At 47.1% G+C, this 25,456-nt stretch overlaps 1 protein-coding gene across 1 annotated transcript; it reads left to right on the top strand.

The window, feature by feature from the left end:
• Positions 1-842: 842 nt before the first annotated feature.
• LOC147905263 (protein-tyrosine sulfotransferase-like) lies at positions 843-24,961 on the top strand. Its single transcript, XM_087396757.1, has 11 exons — positions 843-1,032; positions 1,364-1,544; positions 1,628-1,699; positions 5,001-5,280; positions 5,531-5,674; positions 9,340-9,444; positions 9,531-9,699; positions 10,396-10,466; positions 10,838-10,957; positions 24,418-24,558; positions 24,739-24,961. The coding sequence occupies exons 1-11, from the start codon at positions 981-983 to the stop codon at positions 24,952-24,954; spliced, it is 1,551 nt and encodes a 516-aa protein (XP_087252883.1). The 5' UTR covers positions 843-980; the 3' UTR covers positions 24,955-24,961.
• Positions 24,962-25,456: the final 495 nt, after the last annotated feature.

Genomic DNA, 25,456 nt, shown 5'->3' with positions numbered 1-25,456 from the left:
TGCTTTTGTGTGGATATAGAAAAGACGTTAATTAAGTGTGATTATAGGTGTTCCGTGAAAGTAGTCCAAAATATTTTCGACAAGCTTGGTCATTTGACTTTTGAAACAAGAGGCAATGCACTCCTTCTCGAGCGAGAGTCACTTGGGCAAACACGATTCCAACTCTTGTTCTTCTTGAGGGAGCTAGTTTGACTGCGCTTGCATGTTGCATATCTAGTACATTGCACAACGAGGGTGCCTTGTGCCGCCTTTTCTAAAGAGAATCGAAGGTAAAAAAGGGGGCTACACACAAAAAGCAGGGGACAAAAAGTAATTGTGGGACTAGAAGTCGAGACCTAAAGGAGGAACTCAAAGTTTCCATCAGCAGTGCATCAAGGGCAGCACAAACAACCTTGCTCTAGGGATGTTTAGTTGGACGAGAAGAATGATGTGAGCACGAAGGGCTAATGCATGGATATGAGGGAAAAACGAAGACCACAAAGGAGTGTTCATGAGATCCGGTCACAAGCATGTGGTGTGTGCACACGGGTTGCGCACTGATGAGCATCAATCTGCTTGTAGTTTATGTTGCTAAGGTTCGCAAAGGAATCGAACGCAGGCAGCCAGCTCAGATGAGGTGATGCCCCAGACACCCAGGCTCCACGACGAGGGGCACATCCGCCTGGGGTCTACGCCGAAGCGATTCGAACGTAGGCAGCCAGCTCTGGAGGCTGGTTACTGGTGACTGGTGCTGTAACTCGGTCAATGGCCGTTGACTGATGTGGTGTTCGGCTCTCTGGTCAACCGACCCTTCTTCTCCGTCTCCTTCATCTTCTTCGACTACTAGTTTGCTTTCCCGACAACTATGGCTTCCATAGCTTCTTCTCCCTGTCCTCCTCCCATTATTATCCCTCCTCCCCCCTCCTCCCTCCCTCCTCCCTTGCCTCCCCGTTCCAGCAATCGGCTTCGCTCCACTTCCTGGTGAGCCTCTCATCCCCACCATGAGGACCGTACCTGTCGCCGCCTTCTTCCTGCTTTTCCTCGTCTCCCCAGGTAACTCGTGCCTTCCTGTCTCCATGGAGGCATCGTTTGAGGCCGTTCTCCATTTGAGAAGGTGGAATGGCAAGTCTTATACGAGGAATAATAGGGATGGGGAATCGATAGCGATTAGTCGACCGAACAAGGGAGCGAGTAGAAACAGTCAAACAAGTGTGGCGGGAGAGGCGAGTAGTAACGAATCGTTTTGTAATGGCGAGTCGTCGGCGTTGAATATTGCTTCGGTAGCGTTGTCACAAAGGGCTTTTGCGTCGGACCAGAATGTGATGCTTGTTGAGTGTCCGGACCTTCTGAATTAGTTTGCGATTCGCCTATTGCGGTGTTGCAGTCCACACGATCAGTTCAGCAGCAGACGAAGAGTACGATAGATGCAATGTGGCTTTGGAAGCTTGGGCTGAAGAAGCCTTACAGGAATTGGCGGATGTTCCAGAGAAGGACTCGCAGGAATTAAAGGAGCTCTTATTTTTTTTACATGTGCCAAGGACAGGAGGGCGCACGTATCACCAATGGTAAGCCTTTGCCAACCTAAATGCTCGTTATGAAAGTCCTGCACAGTGCTTCATTAAGCTCTTATCTTGTTCGTGGTGTGCAGCTTGCTGCGTCATCTATTTCCGCTAGAACAACACTGCGACCGCTCCTATGACAAGCTCAGATTTAATTCAAGGTACAGTACATTAGATTATGCTGGAAAAATTTTTAATCGCGTTTCCGTTCTCGTGCTCACCCGAGTTATGTCAAATTCTTTTTTGTGAACCCCGTCCATATGCAATCAGATAACTTCTTGTGAAGAGAGACATAAGGCACGAAGAACGCACCGCTAGATTTTGCCGTTGGAGCAACCAACACCAGTCGGGGGCTGACTGGATCAGGTCATGTACGGGAGTCTCGCTGAAAAGAAGCTCAACTAGAATTAAAACCAGTTCAAAACGGCCACGGCAATTTAATTTTGTCCACGCTTCCCTTCTGATAAGAAGGGCGCAGTGTTCTAAGAAGTATTTGTTGTACTGTGTATAATTTGTAAACTGAAGTGGAAGAGCCAGAAGGACCCGATGTGGTGCCTTGCTCTCTTTTAGTACTCTCATGCTACGTGTTGATCGCCATCGGCTTCTGAAGTTCGCCATCGTGCAAGTAGAGCGGATGCTCACATGCTTGTTATAAAAGATAAATTGCTTGGGAGGATTGGCAACACTGGCTCAAGCAGAGTCTAACCTTGTTGCTTTGAATTGACTGATCATCCATTGTTAGACTGTAGAAGGACCCTTCCTGGTTTGTATAGATCTCCCTACTGTGTGGAGGAGCGGCTAAGTGGTCGGCTTTAAATGGGAGCAAGTAGCCTTTTCGGAGGTGGATGGCAGTGCTAGATCTGGCCTGACTCTCACCTGCCCCCACACCTGATCTGGTGGGCGTGGCTGCCTGGTTGGCCCCTTAGTTGGCCTATTTGGGCTGCTGATTTTGCTGGCCCATTGGGTCGGGGCTCCTATCAGGTTGGTGGCTGTCCCCAAATTTGGTCCTGCCCTGGGTTCACAAAATTAAGCCTCATCTCTACTATATGCACTGCATGATGGAAGAGAAGGAGCATGGTCACTCCATTCATACAGTTCATAAACTCGTAAATTTGTATATATCCATCAGCAAAGGTTTTCATGAACGCACCTTTGCTTTGGTGACCTGCTAGGCTTGTGCGACGGTGTTTAGTAGGTTCCAAGATGAACCAGGTGGACGTGCATAGTAGGCCAGGTTCCAAGATGAACCAGGTGGACATGCATTATCCAAGCAATGCATGCTGGTTGCCATGAGCCTCACCTAGCTCGAGGTGAACTCCCCTTATAACTTTGAAGATAAACCAATTTGCCTTTACAAAGTTTTTAAAACTGTGCAAGTTTTTGTCCCCACCTCGGGTGCAACGTAAGACATGGCTAGGATAGTACATGGCAATGCATCCTTTGTGAATGCTATCTGTTATGATCCCTTTGAAAGTAAATCCTTTTACAAGAAGGAATATGAGTGGAGGAGGAGAAGGAAGAGCAGTGGCTGATTGCTGCAAATACACACAGAAAGTTTGCAAACACCCTTGCTGTAGAAAGAATAGAACTCAGCGCGAACCTGAGTTGAATTGGGGTCCGCCTTTGTTGAGAGGGATTCCTTCCTTCTATGTGAAGAGCTAGGGAACATGTGCTATGATACCATGCTGGAAAATGAAGGAAAGAATCACTCAATCCTCACACATGCAGCGGATAACCTTCAACTCTTCTCAACACACAATGATCTGAAGACAGCAAAGAATAAAGAGGAAACTCAGGCTTTATTCTTCCACAAACTGTGGGCAAAACCAAGCTCAAGATTAGCACAAACACTCAGCCAAAGGGGGCTGCCGAGAACTCCTCAAAACTGGAACGCTGCCTAGTGGAAAGGCTTCAGTTCTGGATGAGGAAAGTGAGAGGGGAGGGGGATTTACGTAGGGAAGGCAGCCCCCCCAACCTTGGTCAGGTTTCCTGGGGCTGGACCAACCAGTCCATGGTTGGCTGGCCAACCAGCCAGGTCGGTTCTGGCTGACCCCAACGGACCTCTCGCGGGCAACCTATATAAGGGGCTGTCACGGGGACGTGAATTTATAATCTTTAGGAATTTACGGTGACTACCCTAGCCTCCAACTGATTAAAACAGTTCAAAGGACACTTCAGTGAAATTAATTCCATGGGCCAAGGCAAGTGACTGAAGGTTAGAGAGGGGTAAAAATCCCTTTCGCTAAAAATAGCACGTTTAGCTAGCTGGCTTGGAAAGCAAGCAGAAAAGTCAAAATTTGCTTTCAGGTTGTTTTCGGGCCACACAGACGCAAGTCACAGGCTGGAAAAGTGCTCCAGGACTATTCTATGACATTGCCTTGCTGATTTCAACTACGAGGACCGTATGTGAGCTGCTGGTGGGCTGCCAGGGCTGCCAGAAGCTCAAAAACGAATTACGAAATTCGTTTTTGTGCTAGGAGCCTCCAGATCAGTTCGTTTTTGCTGCATGCTTGCTGCTCATGCCTTCCTAGAGACCCAAATCTGATTTGCATTTCTTCTAGGAGCCTTCTAGGCTAGGCAACTCGATTTGGAGCTTCCAGGCAACTCGATTTGCTTCTAGACTTGGTGGTTCGCTTCCAACAGGTTTTCCAGATCTGCTTTTGTTGATTTTCACCTGCCAGGGTGCTAGAGATCTTGCCAGGGAATTTCGTTTTTCTATGCTTGCTGATTTTCTCAGGGTTTCTTGAGCTTTCCAGGAGCTTTCCTACTGCCTCAGAACCTTCAGACCTTTTTCTTTGTGTAGCTGGCCTTTCTGTTTTCCAGGATCAGCCAGGTGTGGTTGTTTTGCTGGTCTCTGTCTTGCTAGGACTCCCTTGATGGGTATTCAAGTCTACCGTAGCACTCCCCCTCTCAGTCTAATGTCCCCTATGTCCTCATATGGGGGTTCACAGGTTGGGGCATTGACTTCGAACACTGCTGTCATCGGAAATATTTCTGGTTTTCTCCAAGAATAGCTGCCTGTAGTGTGTGTCAGTCTTCTTTGACACAGGTTTCTTTGTATACCTTTAAATAGGAAAGGCTACTGTGCCATTTTTGCTTCTGGATATTAATATGGTACTCATACTGCACAGGTCTGGTTATAGGTCACCAGAACATTACTTTGTTTGATCTAGAAGGTTGAATATCATTATGTTATGCTTGGAAGCTGCGCCCTCAATCTTAAATTTCCTCTTTTCTGTACCATAGGTGCCGTTTTTGAACGTTTCTGTTGGATGAGAGTGGATCGTCGAAGTTTTCCGTTATCATTGTGGGCAATAGGAATAAGAACGAATAGGACAACAAATGGATTTTGTGTTTCTGATAGGTTTTAAGATAGCATTGTTTACATTGATGAAAATGCAAGGACATAGTTCCTAAGCTTTGCTACAAGTTCTAATGTGTGGTATTTTGGATCTGTCACAGCCAGCACTGTAGACTTCTTGTCACTCATAATGATTACAGTGTCCTCGCAAAGCTCCCACTGGTGTCAACATCAGTTATCACCAATGTGCGTCATCCTGTTGATCGTATTTTCAGTGCTTATGAATTTTCTGTTGAGGTTGCTTCGCGGTTTTTGGCAAGGACTACACAAAGAAAAATTGCAACTCTAAGAGCTAATAAAAGAAATGTGGGATCAAGTACACTGGACATATGGCCATGGGAGTTTTTGGTCCCATGGATGCGTGCAGATCTTTTCAGCCGTGTAAGTTAACTTGCTTTTATGGGGTTTTATGCTGTTATCCTGTGTAGCCTGTGTAATATGGTTGACTTGTGAGGATTGTGGCTTTAGCTTTTAACATTTTGTGTGCTTATCCTCTGCTTTGTTTTGCTTGAATCAAGCTCTGATTAATTGTTACTGTTGAGGCGAATACTTCAAATACTGAAAGGAAGGCATAGGGCCACTACCTTATGTGAATAAATCTATTTAATACCTTTCTATTTCTCCATTGCAGCGAACAGCCAGGCAATCAGGAGAGCTATCGCCTTCATTGGGAGATGTCCAACATTATAATGTTAGCTCCTTTGTGATGCCATTGCATGAGTTCATAGACCAGCCCATAGTCATGGACCTGTTACATAATGGTGCTACATTCCAGGTAATCTTTAAGTATAGATTGCCAGGTCTTCGTTCTTTTGCTCACTACTTTTGGGTACCAACTTGACATAAGAGTGCATGGTATGGCATGTCACAAAGAAATACGTGCTAATATGTTGGTTGGTTCATGAATATTTCTAAGGGTGCTGGGAATCTGGTTGTTTGTAAATATGTCTCAGGTTGGTGGCATCTGTTTAAGAATTAATAAGAGCTAGGTGGATGCGCTTATTGTTCAGCCTGTCCGCTTGGTTAGGCAGGCCAGGTGTAAATGATGTTGTAGACTCTTCCTCAAAGCAGAGTGGCCACGGAGTAGTTTACATCCTGCATTACAACTTATTGGACTTGTGTTCATCTTGACTTCCCCAACTGTAAATTGAGTTTTGTTTTGCTGCTGCAAACTTGCCTTCTAACCCCCAGACTGACACCTTTGGTGACCAAGTTTCTGATGGTTCATCCTCATCTTTGTAAGTCTCATGTAACCCAAAATTGGGTTGCTGTTTCAAAACAGCATGACAACACTCCACTAAATTTGAACGGTTGGATATATTCTAGTCTTTCAAGGGTATATCTTTGAAAATGATGCTCCTCAGAGCAGGGTGGCCACGGAGTAGTTCACATTACAACTTATTGGACTTGTGTAGACGGTGTTTACTTGGCTTCCCCATCTATAAATGGAAGGTGAAGATCCATAGCCATCTTGTGGATCGGAAATTTTGGAAGCTTGAATTATGCCACTGGCCCAAGCTTTCTCAGCTCCTTGCCCCGACCTATAGGGCATCTCGTTGATGAAAGGCTGGAGGACATACTGGATAGGAAGGGAAGATTACTCATGCCGGTAGATGCGGATGACCTCACAGTGTGGGAAGATAAGGATGCCCAGGCCGTAGCCATGCTGATAGGGACGACGGCAGACACGGTGGTTTCCCATATTCAGATGGTGGAGACGTCTGCAGAGGCGTGGGCCATATTGAAGGATATGCATAAGACAGACAATATGTCTCGGATCCTCACTCTCCAGGACTAGTCGTACAATCTGGACATGAGTGAGGGAGACAATGTACATGACCATTTGACAAAGATCAAGATGGTGAGATACTACTCGCTTCAATTGGTTAGAAGATACACTCGAGTCAGTTGGCACCGCTTACACTTCACAAGCTACCTAGGAGTTTCAAGAGCTTCGTGATGACAATCACTGTGGGATAGAGGACCAAGCCTCTCACGTTCGAAGAACTTGGCCCTTTGCTGTTGCAGGAGGCGGCTCGGGAGAAATTGTTCAATCAATTGGACGAGAATGCACTTGTTGTGAGGGACAAACCTGGCAAAGGCAACTCTAAGGATTCCAAGACCAACAAGACCGAGGATGTAGGGAGGAAGAAGAAGATGAAATGCTTCTATTGCAAAAAGCTTGGTCATTCAGCCAAGGAATGTAGGAAGAAGAAGGTAGATCTAAAGCGGCAAAGGGAGTCCAAGAACAAGGAGGAGCCAAAGATTGACTCAGCCAACGACAAACTTCTCTTGATTAGTGAAAATTGTTCAGCCTATGTAGTGAGCGATGGCAAGGAAGGCTGATATGTCGACAATGGAGCCTCAAAGCACATGTCAAACAAGAAGGAATGGTTCAAGACCATGGACTAATCACTCCTACACTCAATTCAATTAATTATCTTGCCTATTCACTACTAATCCATGCATTAAACTAAGCTAAAAGGCCCCAATTAACTCAAAATTCATCACGACTGCAGGAGACGAGAAGCTGATATCCACTGTACTCTATGTACTGAACTTGTGCAAAAATCTTTTGTCTGTCCGCTAGATGGAGTCTAGACAAACACAACATGTCGGCACTGTTCGACAGTAGCAAAGTCACTATCACATCTAAGGAGAATCGACAGGTAGTGAGTGGCTCATGGTGTCGAAGGGCATGGGCTTGGGACAATGCTTTGTTGGTACATGGGGACCATGGAAGATCAAATTATGGCATGAGCTATTTTGTCATGTCAATTATGGCACTCTGGCTGAGATGCAGAAGTCCAAGATGGTGGATGGACTTCCACCGATTGCAAGCAATGATCGTGTCTGCAGGGCTAGCTTGGAGGACAAGCAACATAGGGACAACAGGAGGCCTTGGTGGACCAAGAAGCTGCTAGAGTTGGTTCACTCCGATGTCTGCTGCGCGATGTTGACAAATTCATTTGCGGGATCCCACTATTCTTTGTTATTTGTGGATGATTTCAGTTGGATGATGTGGATATATTTCCTGGCCAAGAAATCTCAGGCTTATGAGAAATTCAAGGAATGGAAGGCCAAGGTAGAAAAGGAGACCGAGGAGGAAGTCAAAGCCTTTTGCACGGATAGGTTCACTTCTACTGAATTCAATGGTTTCTACAAGAAGCACAGGATCAAGCGGCAACTTACTGCAGCCAGCACATCATAGTAGAATAGAGTTGCTGAGTGGAAGCACAGGGAGGGCTGAACATAGGCCTGACAGCAGCAGCTCATGTGCCCAGCACATGGGCCTTTTATAGGCTAGGCTAAGCCAAGCAGGTTGGCCCAAATAGCCGACCCAGTAGTCTGCTAGAAGGTGGCCCAAAAGTCGGTGCAGCAAAGGAGCAAAGCCGGCTCCCCTAGTCGACCCCTAGTTAGTTGGTTTGGCCCTGGACTGGGGCTATATAAACCCCCCCTCCCCTCATTTTTTTCTCATCGAGTGCTTGATCAAGCCTCCACCACCAAGCCTCCACCACAGGTAGCACATACACACTAGTGAGAGGCTAGTTTTGGTAGAGAGACTTAGACCTGGTTTAAACCAGCACATGGTGGATGTTTTAGATGCTTGTTTGGGAGAGACTAAAATGAAATTGTTTAGACGTCACAAGCAGTTGTAGCTTGAATGAAGAGATTTGGACTACTTTTTGATTAGCCTTCTCCTTTAGTGCTAGCCTTCGTCATGGCTGAGTTTGCCCTCCACCTCTGGAGTGTTGACAAAAACATTGTACAAAGACTTTGTCTAAATGGATACTCAAGTATGTGTGGGTGTGTGGATTTGTATGTGTGAGAGCATATTTTTATACTATGGTGTACACCCACTGTTGGGCGCTGATGACGTCAGTGGGGATGTCATAGTAGCTAGTCCCTGCTATGCGTGATGGAGTTTATGGTTTTCAATCTTATGAGTGACTATCGTGAGATTGAAACTGCACTATGGTGTGTTTTTAGAGGATGAGTTTGGGAATGCTCCTGGATTCATCTAGGTATATGCTGGATGTTTTGTTGAGCTCATCTTGAGCCTGTTTTCCCACTGATTGGTGGATGTATCTATTCTGAGTTCTCTCTCATCTCTATGCTGTCTTTTGTGAGTGAGGTTTGCATCATTGTGATCATCTGCTAGAGTGTATACTTGGAGCTGAAGGATCCGGAGGTGTGAGTGATTCTATCCTCCTATTTCCAACATTATTATCTTTGGAGCCAGGCTACATGCACATTCCACATTTAAGATACGTTTGGAGTTTACTTGGATGCCTGTATTTGCTGGCCAGTCTAATCTGGACATGTTACTGCTGCACAGAGCATGTGATGTGCATAATGCATTGGTTTTGAGTGTGCATCGTAAAACCTTTGCAATACAGGATTGTATTGATTTTTCTTCGTGTGCATGGTCTGTTGTAGCTGGCTGGGCTCACGAACAACTCGTATACCAAAGGGGCTGGGTATCTCAGGAATTGTGTTATTGATCATCAAGAACTTGGCCATCACGTCCTGCATGTTGCAAAGGTGACTCGTTAAAAAGCTGAATTAAGGTCTCCTTTTCTACAGTCATATTGTCTATTTCCTAACCAACACGAGTCTTCCTTCCACAGCGGCGAGTTGATAGGATGATATTCGTGGGGCTCACAGATAAGCAACAAGATACGGCCAAGCTCTTTGCACATACAGTTGGAGGACAAATACTACCACTCGGGCAACCTTCAATTAATTCCTCTTCGAATGTGGCACATAACATGACTCCTGTTTCTTTGTCATCTGGAGGTGGTATTTCCAACTCAATTATTGGTTTAATAAATTGAAATGTTTGAGGTATGCTTTCAAAGAGTTGTGCATTGTAGGTTCGACTATTTTCCTTATTGAGAGCACATGTATTAGGATGATCTCAGATTCTTTAAGTAGCCTCTACAGTGGAAATACCATGCTATGGTTACTGTGCAACCTATCACTAAATTTGTATCTAGATGAATAAAACTAAAGATCAAATCTAAGCTCTAAGGAACCATTAAGTAGCATGATTTGCAGTAATCAGGATTCAGCCAGGCACAGAGTTTTAGTCCTTCAGCTGTAGCTTCCCTTTTTTCTGCTGTTTAAACTCAACCTGAGAGCATTTAAAAGATGTCAGTAGTTTCCACTGTTATTCTCATCCCATTGGTAAACTTAACCCTTACCGCAGACTTCTGACACCAAAGGACCGCGTCTGCTTTTGGAAGTTATACTGTTGGTCAGAACACAATCTTTTATAAATGTGATCATACATTCATGTTCATTTCTTTTAATTTAAACATTGTACAAATGTGTATAATTCTCCTTGATTTCATAAAAGTTGTAGAAATATTGGATGAATAATGTGACTCTTGGCTTTGTTCATTTTGTGTATTAGCAAGCTGTACTATTGAGATGCAGGTAGCTATAAACCAAACCCTTATTCCTTTGTTTGGCTCATTTTTCCATGTGTAGATTTGATGAGTCCGCCCAGTGAGACATCTGAACAACTTGTTCCTCCCAACAACAATGTCCCTACTGCTCAGGTGCCTTTGGGCTTTCTTTAGATTCTTTACTGATTCTTGAATGTAGCATCGTTTGCTATGTATCCTTGATTGTGTGCTGTTTGCATTCAAGTTGTCCATAACGTTCTCTAGAGAATGATGTTTGTTGTGACGTAGTGCAGGTTGGTTCTAAAGAGTTGTTGAGAAGGCCACCTTTAAGATATTACATTAGTGATATCACATTAGCAAGAATGATGTTTGTTGTAACATAGTGCAGGTTGGCTCTAAAGAGTTGGTGAGAAGGCCACCTTTAAGATATCACATTAGTGATAGAAGAACATTCTTTTGTTTGCTTGCACTGTGGGTAGTACGCTTGCCTATAAGATGAGCAGGAATAGGTTTTTTTCCTGCAGCTCACAGTATATGGTCTCATAGAGAAGTATGAGAACTGTGTGGGCCATTTGCGAGAGACACAACGCCACCGGCGTGTTCTTTCACTGCAGAAGGTTTTACCGGTCAATTTTTCTAATGAGGTATGGTCACATTCTCTGCCCTTTCTTATCATAGAAGGATACTTTAAATTTTAAGATGCCTTAATATGTTCTGGGAGCTGAAACAATGTTTTTATTGTTCAACGATCTGAACCAAAATCTGCACTATGCTGCAACTTTCTTCTCGACTTTGCTTTGGTGCTGCTTATTGCTCTCCTTCCTCCTGTTTCTGTTACAGAATTTTAGTCATGTTTTGTTTTGGAATTGACTAGTACATAAAAACCTATGGCATGAGTTTGCTAATATGTTTGCAAGCTCGTAATAATGTAAAAATTTGCAAGAACTCCAAGTTCATCCTAGGCAATATGTTATTGGATTTCTGATATTTTATTCGTATATCTCAAACAATTAGATCATTCATCCACTAGCTCGCAAGGCTCGGATACCATGTCAAAACAAGAGAACTTTGAAACCAGCCTCAACAACGTAAAGGGTGGTAGGATCCACTTAATAATTATGCACCACAGATCAAATCATAGGGGAGCTAGAGCGCTCCTACTCAGAAACAAGGACACCGATTGGCCCCAAACATTGGCGCCCCTTGCGGTATTTATTTAATATTCATTTGAAGCCAAGCAGCTGATTACAAAGGTCTGTGGGAAGCTGCACAACAAGCAAACCAACGCCTGCAGACTCCCCGTCCAGCCCACCCTGTAATTCCCTGCTCAACTCCAAACGATGCATCCAATTACTAGACAATCCTGTATCCTCAGCCAACCAAAGCATGTAACAGAGACCCCAATAGCATCCACTGTCTGTGCCACACCTGCAATTGCACAACCAAGTGTCCAACCAGCCAGACACGGCTGAACAACTGCCAGACAAAGCCTTCAACAGCCAAAATCTTGTGCAATCAATCGACAAAGCACTCCCAAACAGGTTGCCTCAATCTATAGCCTCTCCAACCACTGCCCTTTCTTCGCAAGGAAAGAAATAACTAGCCAGCAACCAATCAGGGAACGGCAAAAGCATGTAAAGACAAGCCTTCTTCTACCCAGTATCCACAGAAGTAGATGCAGGGCACCGAGAGAAGAGCATCCCCTTCTTTCGTTACACGGTCAGAAATGCCAGGAGATTCCAGCTCAGTTGTAGAGGTTGGAGGTCCCTTATTGGGATACTTTTCAGATTTCTATAGAGATGCAGGAAAACTTTTGGAGGAGACTTTGGAAATCCCTCAGGAATAGGAAAATCACGTTATTCATCTGGCTTACTATTCATGGAGGGATTGCAGTGAACCTGTGGAGATCCAGGTTCGGGGCTGAACCTACATGTCCTCGATGCACTGAGCAGTTGAGTCAGTGCAACACTGCCTTTGGGAGTGCACTCAGGCGAGGACGATTTGGAAGGGTGTTGTTAGGATACTTTGCATTTTTCATAGAGCATCCTTCTTCATGACCTGGGGATCAGTTGCTTGGTTGTCACTCACTGGTCCACAGGCTTTCTTCAAGGGACATGACATGGACACAACTTTCTTTGTTCAATGACACCTTGTGGAGTCATGCTCGCTTTGGGATGTTCTGTTTACTCCATTCAGATCTCCCTACGCTTCTATAGCCACATCTTGGGAGATTCTGACTAGTATTATAGCATGGCATATTTGGAGAGTCAGATGTACAAAGGCCTTGGAGGACTCCTAGGTTCACCCTTCTTAGATTATGGCCAGTATCTGGGCAGATACTATACACACTTTGATGGCCATTTGGGCGAACATACAGGGAACCTCTAGGACTGCTACTGCTAGGAGGGTTGCCTAACTCAGAGTCTGGAAGAATTGTTCTTCTTGTTTGACTCTCCTTCAGGGATGAGGTGGCATTTTCAGCCGCCACCTGGGATTTTTGTTTGCTCATTCTGAGCTGTTTTTTCTCATCCTTGACATGTACTACCGCACTTGAGCTTGCTCTGCAGTTTTTATTCATACTTAATGAAGTACTTTTCTTGAAAAAAAAAAAATCCACAGAAGATAGTCACGGGGCTGGAAAACCCTAGATACTGCATAGAAAAGCTGATTCTGCCCTGGCATAGTCCCAAAAGCAGCTTAGAAGCGAACACCCACGCCTAGAAAGTTACCAAAATCAGCAGCAACACCGGGAATGCTCCAAAAATCAAATTGCAAGTTTCCCTGCAGAGCCTGAACAGCCTGGAAGCAAAATCACAATCTTCTGTAGCAGCCTGGACAGCTTGGAAACACTTGGAACAGCTTGGAACTGGACGTAGTCACACGGCACAGCCCGGAAGACCTGCAGATGAAATCGCAAACTGCAAGAGACACCCTGGCTAAAATCGCAATCTGCAATAGGCTCCTGGATCAGGTGCGATTTCCTCTGGCAGGTCTTGGATGCACTAGAATTGGCCTTGGCTGATGGCGTTTTTCCCTGGCAGGCTCTGGAAGCTTCTGGCAAATGACGATTTTGCTCAAGCAGCACTTGGTAGGCTCTGGCAGCTCACAATTGATGATCTGGCTCTTTTGGAATTGATTTTGGTCTTCTACCCCAAAAAATAGAGCACTGTGCTCTTTTTGGACTCCTATGCTAAAATTAGCAAATTTTAATTGCACCACTCTTTTGGCCCCTCTGTTGCACACTTTGGCCATAGGAATTAATTGCCTAGTAACTGGGTGCACATTCACAATTTGCAAGGGCCCACGAGGGAATTTTTATTCCCCAAGTCCCCCCCCATGGCCGGACCCTCGTGCCCCAGAGGCCCAAGGCAGTCACATGCAAATTATGAGAGTCGCAAATCAAAAGTTTGATAATTTCATGTCCTCGTGACAAACCCCCCTCTTGAAAGAAGGCAAGCGTCCTCGATTGCCATAAATTACCTGCAAAAGAAAACCAAGTGGAAAGACTACAATGTTTATTAGGCAAAAGATGAGCACACATTCCACATACATGCTACATGCACTCACAAACAATATGCTCCCCATGATGTCTGATCCACCTCACCTATGGCCACCCCTAAGGACCCACTGCCAGTGGTACATCATGAGCATATGTAATCCACTGTTTGTGCCACACCTGCAATTGCACAACCAAGTGCCCAACCAGCCAGACACGGCTGAACAACTGCCAGACAAAGCCTTCAACAGCCAAACTCTTGTGCAATCAATCGACAAAGCACTCCCAAACAAGTTGCCTCAATCTATAGCCTGTGCGGCCACTACCCAACAGCATAAATCAACCTTTCTTCGCAAGGAAAGAAATAACTAGCCAGCAACCAATCAGGGAACGGCAAAAGCAGGTAAAGACAAGCCTTCTTCTACCGAGTATCCACATAAGAAAGTCACCGGGGCTGGAAAACCCTAGATTATGCAGAGAAAAGCTGATTCTGCCTTGGCACAGCCCCAAGAGCAGCTTAGAAGTGAACACCCATGCCTAGAAAGTTACCAAAATCAGCAGCAACACCCGGAAGGCTCCAAAAATCAAATCGTAAGTTTCCCTGCAGAGCCTGAATAGCCTGGAAGCAAAATCACGATCTTCTACAGCAGCTTGGACAGCCTGGAAACACCTGGAACGGCCTTGGAACTGGAATCAGTCACCTAGCACAGCCTGGAAAACCTGTAGATGAAATCGCAAGCGAGAAGAGACACCCTGGCTGAAATTGCAATCTGCAATAGGCTCCTAGATCAGGTGCAATTTCCTCTGGCAGGCCTTGGATGCACTGGAACTGGCATTGGCTGATGGCGATTTCCCTGGCAGGCTCTGGAAGCTCCTGGCAGATGACGATTTTGTCTAGTAGCACCTGGCAGGCTTTGGCAGCTCACAACTGAGGATCTGGCTCTTTTGGAATTGATTTTGGCCTTTTGTCCCAAAAAACAGGGCTTTGTGCTCTTTTTGGAGTCTTGTGCTAAAATTAGCAATTTTTAATTGCACCATTCTTTTGGGCCCCTTGTTGCACACTTTGGCCCTAGGAATTAATTGCCTAGTAACTGGGCGCACATTCACAATTTGCAAGGGCCCACTAGGGAATTTTAATTCCCCAAGTCCTGCCCCATGGCGGGACCCTCGCGCCCCATAGGCTCAAGGCAGTCACACGCAAATGCAAATTACGGGAGTCGCAAATCAAAACTCCCATAATTTTATGTCCTCGTGACAACTTAGTTGGTACAGCCAACTCCCCGCAGTAGAGACTTTCTTGAGATCACACAGTTAACATGAAATAATAACTAACTCTTTGGGCATGCATGTAATGAAAGAACATGTCAGATCGTAAAGAAGTACAATCAGATGTATATCCTAGTATAAACATGCCGCAAGAAAAGGCAGCATGGAGCAAGAGAAGTTTACAAGGGCCTGCTGCCTCCCCCTATCTCCTTGCCTTGTCTTCGCCCTCGCTCCACCTCGTCCCTCCTCCCTCTCTGGCTCCGCTCGGCCTTTCCTACTTCACCTCCGCCCCCCGCCTTGCCTTCTCCCCCGCTCCACCTCCGCCTCCCGCCCGCTGCCTTCCCCGCTCTACCTCCCCTTGCTGCTTCCCCACCCCTGGTCCCTTCCCTCCTTCAGCCTCCTTGCCTCCCCTCCTTGCCGCCTCGCACCTCCTCCCGCCCTTCTGCCCTCCCGCCATTGCACCCCCCCGACATTTCGCCTCCCCCACCGTCTTCTTCTCCTCTTTCCCCGCCTCTCTCGCATCCTTCCATTTCTTCATTCCTTCCTCCTCCTCCTCCCCTTGCTCCCTCCTTCCTCCCTTACCCTCTCCTTCTCTCTCCTCCGCCTCTCCGCTTCGTCCTTTTTCATTTGCCTCCCTGTAGCGGGAGCATTCGTGTTTGTTACGATGAAAGAAAATCTTGGTGGTGACCTTTGGTCTGGCAAGAGGGGTTCTATGGCAACACCCTTGACTCCCACAGCCATTAAGGTTCTTCTTTCCCCAGCTAACAAGCAACAGGTATAGCAGGCAGTTCAGTCCCTCTAGGACAAGGCACATGTGAGCCTCACGCCTACACGGATCCAGGTGCGAGAATGGATCCAGGTGAGCTTGACATTAGAGGCCGACCACATCCAGGAGGTCACTATCTATGGATGAGGCGTTTTCCTCATCAGCTGAGCACTCCTGACACCGCCTCGACACTTGTGGAGCAGAGCCCCATACTCCTTGGCCCACACCTTGTCTACCTCTTTCCTTGGTATCATGGGTTCACAGTGGAGGACATGGATACACCACATCATGTTCCACGGTTTTCGGTTACACTCGACTTCCTAGGGCTTTCCAAGGAGTATCGAGTCATCCTCCCTTCCATTGGTTGGGTATATGGCACAGTGCTCGAGTCCCCGCCAGAGACAGCCGCCTCTGTTCTAGCAGATGATGGAGTCTCCAGGATCAGAGTGGTGGTGGAGAGCCCGGAGTCCCTCTCGGAGTTGATCCTTCTCGAGACCCTGGAAGGGGGCACACTTTGCTAGAGGGTGGAGATCTCTGGGTTACTAGGCCAGTGTCTTCGATGCAGACAGATGGGTCACCTCGCTAGAGATTGCCCCCGTGACCTCCCTCGTGCGCCTCCCTCCCCTCCTCCACAGAGTAGGCAGAGTCAGCAGGTCCGAGTTCAGCGCCCTCTCAGGCAGGAGTAGTAGGAGTCTCAGACCCCATGGGTTACTCCCTCGGAAGGGAACTTGACACAGGTTAAAAAGAAAAAGAAATCAAGCAAGCAGGTCCACAAACGCCGTAGACAGAGGGCCAATTGCAGGGAGAGGGATAGGAATGACCAAGAGGCCTCAAAAGAGGAACAGCAGGAGCCACCTCCCCCAGCAACAGAGGCCACTGTCCATCCAGCCGATCCTTCAGCTTCGGAAGTTTAGCCGCCACACCCACCCTTGCAGCAGCCGAGAGCACCAGGAGCTCCAGATGCGGCAATGGCAAAAGCCGCAGACGCTAGCCCGACGAGGGTCATGGAGGAGCCGATCCAGAGCCTCGGCGAGCCTGATCAGCAAGGGGGCCTATGGTCGTCCTTTTCCCTCCTCCTTCCCCTCTAGGATTCCTCGGGCCCCCTCCCTCCCCCTCAGCCCCCCCTTCAATGGTCACTCTCACCACCCGCTCCTGCCCTCCATCTCCCGCGCTCCTACCTCTCACTCTCCCGTCACCCTCCTCTCCGCTTCAGTAGCAGCTTCTTTCGTTTCGACACCCCTGCCATCAGACAAGGGAACGACGACGTTCCCTTTTGCTTCCTCATCGCAGCAGTAGGTCCGCTTAGAGAGGGATCCTGAGGGACGAGGCTCGTCTTCTCGGCTAGCAGCAACTTTCAGCCTGGGTGTCCCTTACCGCGGGACTTCTGGAGGTTAGGACCCTGGAACTATTTAGAGATTCCGGACTCATATCCTCTATCATTGGAGGTCACGCTCATGGTCCTTCAGCCCCGAAAGGGGGGTTGATCAGTGCAGTGGGCTCTCAGACACACCCCGTTTGGAGACTTTCGTTTGCCTCCACAAGTTGGAGAAGTGGTCCCTGGAGGTGTTTGATGCTATTTTGGGTAATCAGATTATGCTCATGATGGACGAGTGGATGGGACCACAAGGACTAGATCTTTGGTACGCCCATGGCGCGGAGGTGAACTTTCAGTTGAGCTTCATGCGCGAGGAGCCGGTGTGTGGTTTGGTGACAAGAGTTATCAGATTGCTGATGGAGGCAAAGGTGGAGCAGGCACATTTCTAGCTCCTCCTGATGTGCGCGGAGTTGTTCGGGGTGGAAGCCTCCTTCATGATGAAGTGGGCACGGAAGATCGGTATTGAGCCGGTATCCACTCTAGTACGACGCCGCACAGACACTGACTATTCGTCCTCCAAACCCTCGGCAAAATCACATAAGGCAGTCTTTCTAGGACAGGCACCCACTCATAGGAGAGCCTTGTTCCCGACTCCCTTGTCCTCATGAGCTAGACCATAGTGAGCTGGAATGTACATGGACTCCACGACTGTGTTCGTAGTTAGCCGCAGTACCTGATGTTTCGGCAGGAGTTGTAGAGGGCAATGGTAGGGTGGGTAGTGGACATCCTTATGATTGAGGAGCACATGTTTTCAGCAGTAGACATTAGATGATGCCATCACCTTCTCCCAGGGAGAGGTCCAGAGGAGTGGTCTCCCGTAGTAGGATGGAGCGGAGGGGTTTGCATCTTAGTCTCACAGACTTTGGCTTCAGAGGTCTATGATCAAGGCGAACTCCTAGGACGGGCAGATTGGATGGGAGTTCGGATGGGAGAGTCTAGGATTGGAATCTTGAACATGTATGCTCCAATGTGTAGACAACACCGCCCGGTCTTTTGGAGGAGGCTGTTAGAGTGTCTTCCGGATGTTGACTCCTGGATTGTTGGAGAACCTAGAGTTTGGGGAAGACAAGCACGGCGGCGCCTCGTTCTCAGAGATGCCAGCAGCAGAGCGTAGTACGTGGGAGCAGTTCATTTTCATGACCAGTGGTAGAGACCCGTGGAGAGAGTCAGAGTTCAGCAGGACTCCTGGTAGCCTTCTCTTCTCCTTTGGATAGAGGAGACATGATGGATTGCTCGAGAGATTAGACCGCTTCTATGTTGGGGACTAGGCATTACACAGAGGCGGTTCCATCGGGATTCTGGCAGGTACCACGATGTCCGACTACTCTCCAGTGGTACTTCACTTGGATCAGCCCCATCGAGGTCTCCTCCAGAAGGGGGTCTGCATTCCAGAGGACCTCTTGCAGGACGAGGAGATTCATCAGGTTAAGATGGCACCGAGTGAGGGCTGGGCTATGTGGTGAGTGTTCGGCGCAAGCTTCTCTATTGGAGCTTGGCCAAACTTTGCCTCGCAGGTCGCGCCTTAGTAGCAAACCAGGTCCTTCTTGCCACTGCTTGGTATATTGCCTCCTGTTGGTGCTTTCACAGAGGATGCATTGGGCAGCTTCGACGGTTGGTACGGAACTGGGCATGTTTAGACGGCACGAGGAACACTAGGGCCCGAGTAGCTTGGCAGACGGTGATCATGCTGCAGGCATTGGGAGGCTTGGGTATCATTGATCCGGAGATGCAGAGCAGGGCCCGTTTGGGCAAGTTGGTGGTTTGTGGCCTCACCCCAGGTGCCGAGCCTTGGAAGCTCCTCTTATAGAGAGGGCTTCTGAGAAACACCCCACGCACTGGGGGACAGTGGCAGCCTTCACATAGATGGGATCTTCTCAGAGGCCCTCCTTATGGGAAAGGGCTCCCCCTTGATGAGGAGTCTTCACAGGGTTTGGTAGAGACTCGTAGGGGGTCTTATCCGTGCTCCGTCTAGATGCAGAGAGGAGTTCGAGCGTCAGCTCCTTATGTGGCACCCAGAGGTCAGAGATCAGGAGGGATCTATGCTTGGGCAGCGGACTCACATTGGTTGGGCACAGTGGGACAATGGTCCAGCAGGGTCATTTGGTCGTTGGAGCAGACTACCTATGGAGGCAGAGGCGAGGCTTGACGTCCTAGCACATTTGAGAGGGGAAGGGCAGCGGATGGGCGACATCGACTTAGCCCTCCTCGAGGATTTTGATGCAGCGCCTGACCCTGAGATGGATGGGAGTCTTGATGGGATACACTGGCATATGATCAGAGTGGTAGGATGCTTGGGGAAGGAGTGGCACATTGATCCTGCCAGTATCTCAGAGCAGGAGATGGCGCCTCTGGCTATGGGAGGGTTGACCCCTGAGGGAGGTCTAGTGGGACCCGAGGGAGTGGTTCTAACTCTCCAGGGGCGGCCTAGCTGAGACGATAGATGAGGTGCCTTTCTTTTCCTACACCACACGGATTGGTAGGAGACTTCAGATGGACTCGTCGAGATGGACTCCCTCGAGGGAGAGACATCGGGTGACCCAAAGAGTGCCCCGGGATGTTCGCTCCAGGTTTTGGACGTGGTTGTGGTCCAGCTTGCGGTCGAGGAAGATTTCATACTTCTTCTGGCTGGCAGCCTACGGAGGCTTGCCCATTGGCCCATGGTTGGAGCAGATGCGAGTGGAGGGGAAGTGCCATTGCTGCTCAGATGGTGTCCTAGAGACTATCCCACACTGCTATGGAGCTGTCATAGCGCATTTGGATGAGAGCCCTCAGGATCATGACACGTATGCAAAGTCTTCACAGAGACTACAGGGATGGTGGCTTGGTTGACAGAGGGAGGAAACACGTTTCAGATTGATGAGATCTCCCTAGCCTACCGGATATAGGGTCAGAGCATTCAGAGGATTGCACTCCATGAGGCAGCCCCCCTGACACCCTAGTTGCATCACGGGTTGGAACATTTGGGTGGCTCGCTGCAGTTTTGTGATGGGAGAGCACTTGGTTCCACCCTCGGCTACCTTGGTTGCCATCTGGCAGGATATCATTTACACTCTACGGGCCACTTGGGAGTGGGGCTCCAGGGCGACTATTGAGAGGCATGCTCGTTTCTGCAAGGCTTGGCCTGCAGGTGTTTTCTACATCTTCACTCTGCGAGGGATTCGCTGGCTGTATAGTACCCCCACTTGGTTGTTAGCCCCAGTTCCAGAGATCCCTTAGGCAGTGAGCTGGGCTTCTCTGGAACAGGCCGGTTTTTCTTTCAGCCTTTTCCGGTTTTTTCATACTCAGCACCTTCGGGGCTGTTGTCTTGTATGAAATCTTTCAAGCATTAATAGAAGGTTCCTTTCTTTGAAAAAAATAAAAATAAACGAGCTGCAAATTTTACCAACACATGTAACATACTAGGGCTGAGGTACAGCACCAAAAATGCTCCCCCCCACTCCCACCCTCCGCGCCCTCTTTCTGAAGTGAAGAGCCCTGAGCTCTAGATAAGTTCATGAAGAGCCCTCATTCTACATCATTTTCAGAAACACAGCTCGGATGCGGCCTTAAAACCAGTAGGGCTTGCATAACACTGCTGTCCTTGGGTCAATGACTAGTACTTGTGGCCTTGTTGCATGTCCACGTTATCAAGAATCTGTGCACCATAATAGGCTCTTCTACCACTGTGTAGATCTACCCCTTTTTTGCTCCTAGAAGGCCTTCACTTCACAAAAACTGAAGTACTCAACTGCCCCCATGGGGGGGCCTTTTACAGGGGCTGGTCTGTCCCCAATCAGGCCAACCTGCACCATAGGTTAGCCGATGGACCCCATCTGCTGCTGACTGAATCTGTCCACCTGGCAACCTGCCATGGCAGGCTGACAGGTCTATGACTTGTATCCGTGCCAACCTGCTGCTGTAGGTTTGATGCTTGCCATGCTCTGGTACAGTGCATCTTGTTGACATTCATAGAGGATACATGGACAAGCTGAGGCGGCTGATGCACAACGTTTTGTAGGTAGGATCAGATGGCACATGAGACCCCACAGTATGTGGCCTCACTTAAGCTCAGAGCCCTGGAAGCCCCTTTTGTAGCAGGGCCTTCTTCAGAATACTCTGAAGAAAGGAGGACAGTAATCACCCTCGCACAAATGGATATTCATGGATGCTTATCTGACCAGGAAGGACTCCCCATTGACACGGAGTCTCATCAAGGTGTGGTATGATCTTTTGACAGGCCTCATTAGGGCCAGCGGGCTGTGCACAGAGGAGATAGAGAGCTAACCACTTATTTGGCATCCGAATGTCCAAGATTTGAGAGACCAATGGTCACACACATCTAAGCGCAGTGGGATAGTGGACAAGCTAGATATGTGAGAGCATGGAGCCAGAAGCAGAGTGCCAGAATGAGGAGATAGAGAAAGCCACCCCGAAGGCATGGAGGAAGGGATTGAGATGGCAAGATGAGGACACCAAAAAAGTCCTCTAAATGGGTTAGATTTTCAGGATTGGAGTCTCGCATTGTCTCCACTTTATGGCCTTCCACTAGGTGCAAGGATGGGGTCCTCCACAACACGTCCTCACTTGTCTTTTTTAGTACGTTTTGGGTAGTGACCAGCCCTTCATCTTGCGCCCTCGGCAGCTCTTAGTGACCTGTTGGATGACCATGTGTTGGACTCCCTACAGGGGCATAGGATTAGAGTGGTGGGATGATTAGGGAGTATGCCTAGTGGAGGCTCTGGCATTGGGAGGGCCATTCCTTGAGAGAGCTGCAGTGAGAGCTGTTTTGGTCTGTCTGGATTGGGCAATCTAAGAGGACAATGCAGATGTGGATTGGGCAATCTGAGCTGCTTGTACATCACCCCATCGATAGACATGAGTAGCTAGTTGGATCTCCTTGGAACCCCTCGAGGGAGACACTGGTTAGAGCTGCAGTACCTCGTGTGGTAGTGACTAGGTTTTAGTCTTGATTGTGGACTACCCTTCTGCCGTGGAAGATTTCCTATTTCTTCTAGTAGGGTGCTGATGGTGGCCTCCCCATAGGTCGATTTCTTGATAGATGACAGATGGTTCATACCATTGTTGTATTCTAAGGGCACCAGAAGACAATTGTTGATCGCTTATGGAGAGCCCTTAAGCACAGGATATGGTATTGCTCGCTTATAATTTTTACAAGGATGTGGTAGATTTCGGCTAGTGTTCACATGGGGTATGGTAGCATGTTTGGCAGAGGGGTGGCATGCGTTATCCATAGAGATGATGATGTTCCCTTCATACCTAGATACGGGGAGACAGTTACAAGCTGGGAAATCCATTACTCCAGCCCATCCTCCCGACAACGTCTTAAGTGATTTATGGAGGGCAGCCCTGCGTTTTTTGTGGAGGATAGTGTGTTGTATACATTGCTTGAAACATTTGGTCACCATTGTGGCTTCATGATTTTGGGGGGCAGCAGATCTATCTGGCTGCAACCCTGGTCAACATCTGGCTAGATATCATCTACACCTTGTGCGCTTTTGGGAGCAAGATATAGAGGTTTGCAAGAAGAGTACTGAGTTGTGTGATCGTTTTCACAAGGCATGGCCTGCAAATATATTTTATGGTGTCTTGGATCAAGGAATCTGTTGGTTTTATCTAGTCCAGCACACTAGGATTTGGCACTTGCTTCTAGGGTATGCTTCTGCTGTATTAGCGGACATGCAAATTTCACCTTGTGAAGTTTTCGTCCAAGTTGTGGCCTGCGTGTATTGCGATAATTCTTTTTATCTTAAATGGTGCATTGCCCTATCAGCTAGATTTAGATGCTCGTTTGGGAGAGACAAAAATGAAATTGTTTAGACTTCACGAGCAGTTGTAGCTTGAATGAAGAGATTTGGACTACTTTCTGATTAGCCTTCTCCTTTAGTGCTAGCCTTTGTCATGGCTGAGTTTGTCCTTCACCTCCGGAGTGCCGACAGAAACTTTGTACGAAGACTTTGTAGAAATGGATGCTCAAGTATGTGTGGGGGTGTGGATTTGTATGTTTGAGAGCATATTTTTATACTAGGGTCTACACCCACTGTTGGGTGTTGATGGTAGCTAGTCCCTGCTATGTTTGATGGAGTTTATGGTTTTCAATCTTATGAGTAACTATCGTGAGATTGAAACTGCACTATGTTGTGTTTTTAGAGGATGAGTTTGGGAATGTTCTTGGATTCATCTAGGTATAATCAGTGAGTGTGGACTTGGAGAAGTAGGCTGCAGGACGGCAAGCATAACTCTTAGGGTTTGATAGTAGTCAAGGGTTCTATCTAGAGAAGAATTTACATAATGTCTGTCCATGGGAAAGAGTATTATGATTTGCAGTACATATATTGGTTTTTATGGATCTTACATTCTTAACGACAACTCTTAGAGACTCAATAGGTTGGCCTGCCTGATGTGTTAGAATTGGGAAAGTAATAATATTCTTTTTTTCCTTTTTTCCTTTTTTTTCCTTTTTCTAGTGAAGGCACTAAGCAGGGAAAAAGGGAAGAAACCCTATCGTTTAGTGATATGTGGTGACATTAGAGCCTGCACCTATTTATGAGACTCGCATGACATGGACACATCATCTTTGTAAATCATATGCATTGGTAATCTCACGTGCTCTCACTTTTTTTTTTTTTTTTTTTTTGGGTAAATCCATGAGAGGTATATTATCAGTCATGCCTGGAAATAGTTTCTCTTTGCTTTTGATTTCTTGTTGAGGCTCTCTGTTTTTTGAGACCCTCATGTAAATCTTGCTGATAATATACCTCACGTGCTCTCACTCATGCGCATGTGCACACGTGCATGTAGACACACACACACACACACACACACACACACACACACACACATTTTTTGGTGAAATCCATTTGCCACTATATTACAAAGAACAGTCCCATGAAAAGGGATGCATGCATGCGCGCGCGTGCACACACACACGCACATGCATGCACAGACCTACAGGCTACCTATCTACCTACATTCATCCATCCATGCATCCATCCTGGCACGCATAGACTTTAAAGATTATTTTCAGCCATGTAATCCAAGTTAATACTTCCATTTTGGTTGAACAGCTGTATACTTGTTATCGGCTATCAAAGCTAAGCATTTTGTCTTCAATTTTTAAAGTGAACTGTCGTATTTCCAACAAATGTGTTTGAATGAGATTGTAAGGGCGTCTTTCATGGGCTTATCTCTTGGATGCTAGCAGGCTCGGTTGCAAGTTGCAGAAGAGACTTTGGAAGCCATAAGGCGGCTGAATAACCTTGACCTGGAACTCTATAATTATGCTCACGAGGGCTTTTCCAAATATCAACTTCAAACGGAGAAAAATTCACAATTAGTGATCCAGGTTTGCTCCTTATCTTTTTATTCTTAGAGTAAGAGCTTGGGGAAGAAAAATATAATATAAAAAGATAGAAGTTGTTCGTAAAATTTATACCATTTCTGGAATTTATTTGAGAGCGTTTGCGGCAGCGGTAAACTATCTCAAGCTACTGACTGTTGTGTGGTACATGCTATGATGTTGCAGGGACGGGGGCCAAAATATACAGAGTTGAAGATGGATGAAAGATTAGATGGGTGGTTATCACCTTGGTCTGGTTCAAGGAAGTTGATGTTGTTGATGCTTCTGTCCACTGGTGGGGGTGTGGTGACTGTTGGTGTAGGTTTATTTGTATTTTTCAATGGAAGCAGAATCTTGAAGATTCATGCACGACAGAACTATGCTATACATGAGAAAAAATAATTTATCATTCTTTGTCATTTGGTTCAGATTATTCTGGAATATATCTGTATGGATGTCAGTGCATTGCAAGGAGGAAAAAGCTGATATGATTATATAGTGAGTAGCTGATTCCAATACTGATATGCAGTACGAGGCCAGCTCTGTTGTTGAGATGGAAGTGGTGGCTGCAATGGCATTCGTAAACATTGACTTCTTGGTGATGCTTCTAGCTTACCAAAACCCTGACCTGACACAATATTCTGTGGCCTTGTGACATCCTACTTAAGCTTCAAATGCTCAGCCGCAGAGATTCTTTCTGGAGACCCAACTTTGGAACTCTGGGGTGCTGAGCTTTTGACGCAGGTTGGAGTTCCCTACACAGGGCTTCATGTTGATTCCAAGCGTGAATCATTGTTCTTTGCTTGTCCAATATATACGAAGTTAAGCCGTGATGTTTGGGAGGATGTAATAGTAACTAAATTCCTGCTATGCTTGATGGTTTTCTGCACTGCACACGTTCGTT

Source organism: Dipteris shenzhenensis, chromosome 1 (assembly GCF_047967505.1).
Source record: "Dipteris shenzhenensis isolate YYH24624 ecotype China chromosome 1, Dip_SZ_1.0, whole genome shotgun sequence".
Lineage (NCBI taxonomy): Eukaryota > Viridiplantae > Streptophyta > Polypodiopsida > Gleicheniales > Dipteridaceae > Dipteris > Dipteris shenzhenensis.
The sequence above is the reverse complement of the archived record's forward strand: the minus strand, read 5'-3'. Positions and strand labels throughout refer to the sequence as shown.

Coding starts and splice junctions, on each gene's coding strand:
- LOC147905263 (XM_087396757.1), top strand. CDS start 981: ATGAGGACCGTACCTGTCGCCGCCTTCTTCCTGCTTTTCCTCGTCTCC. Junction 5,675..9,339: donor ATAATGGTGCTACATTCCAG/GTAATCTTTAAG, acceptor GGTCTGTTGTAG/CTGGCTGGGCTCACGAACAA. Junction 24,559..24,738: donor ATTCACAATTAGTGATCCAG/GTTTGCTCCTTA, acceptor ATGATGTTGCAG/GGACGGGGGCCAAAATATAC.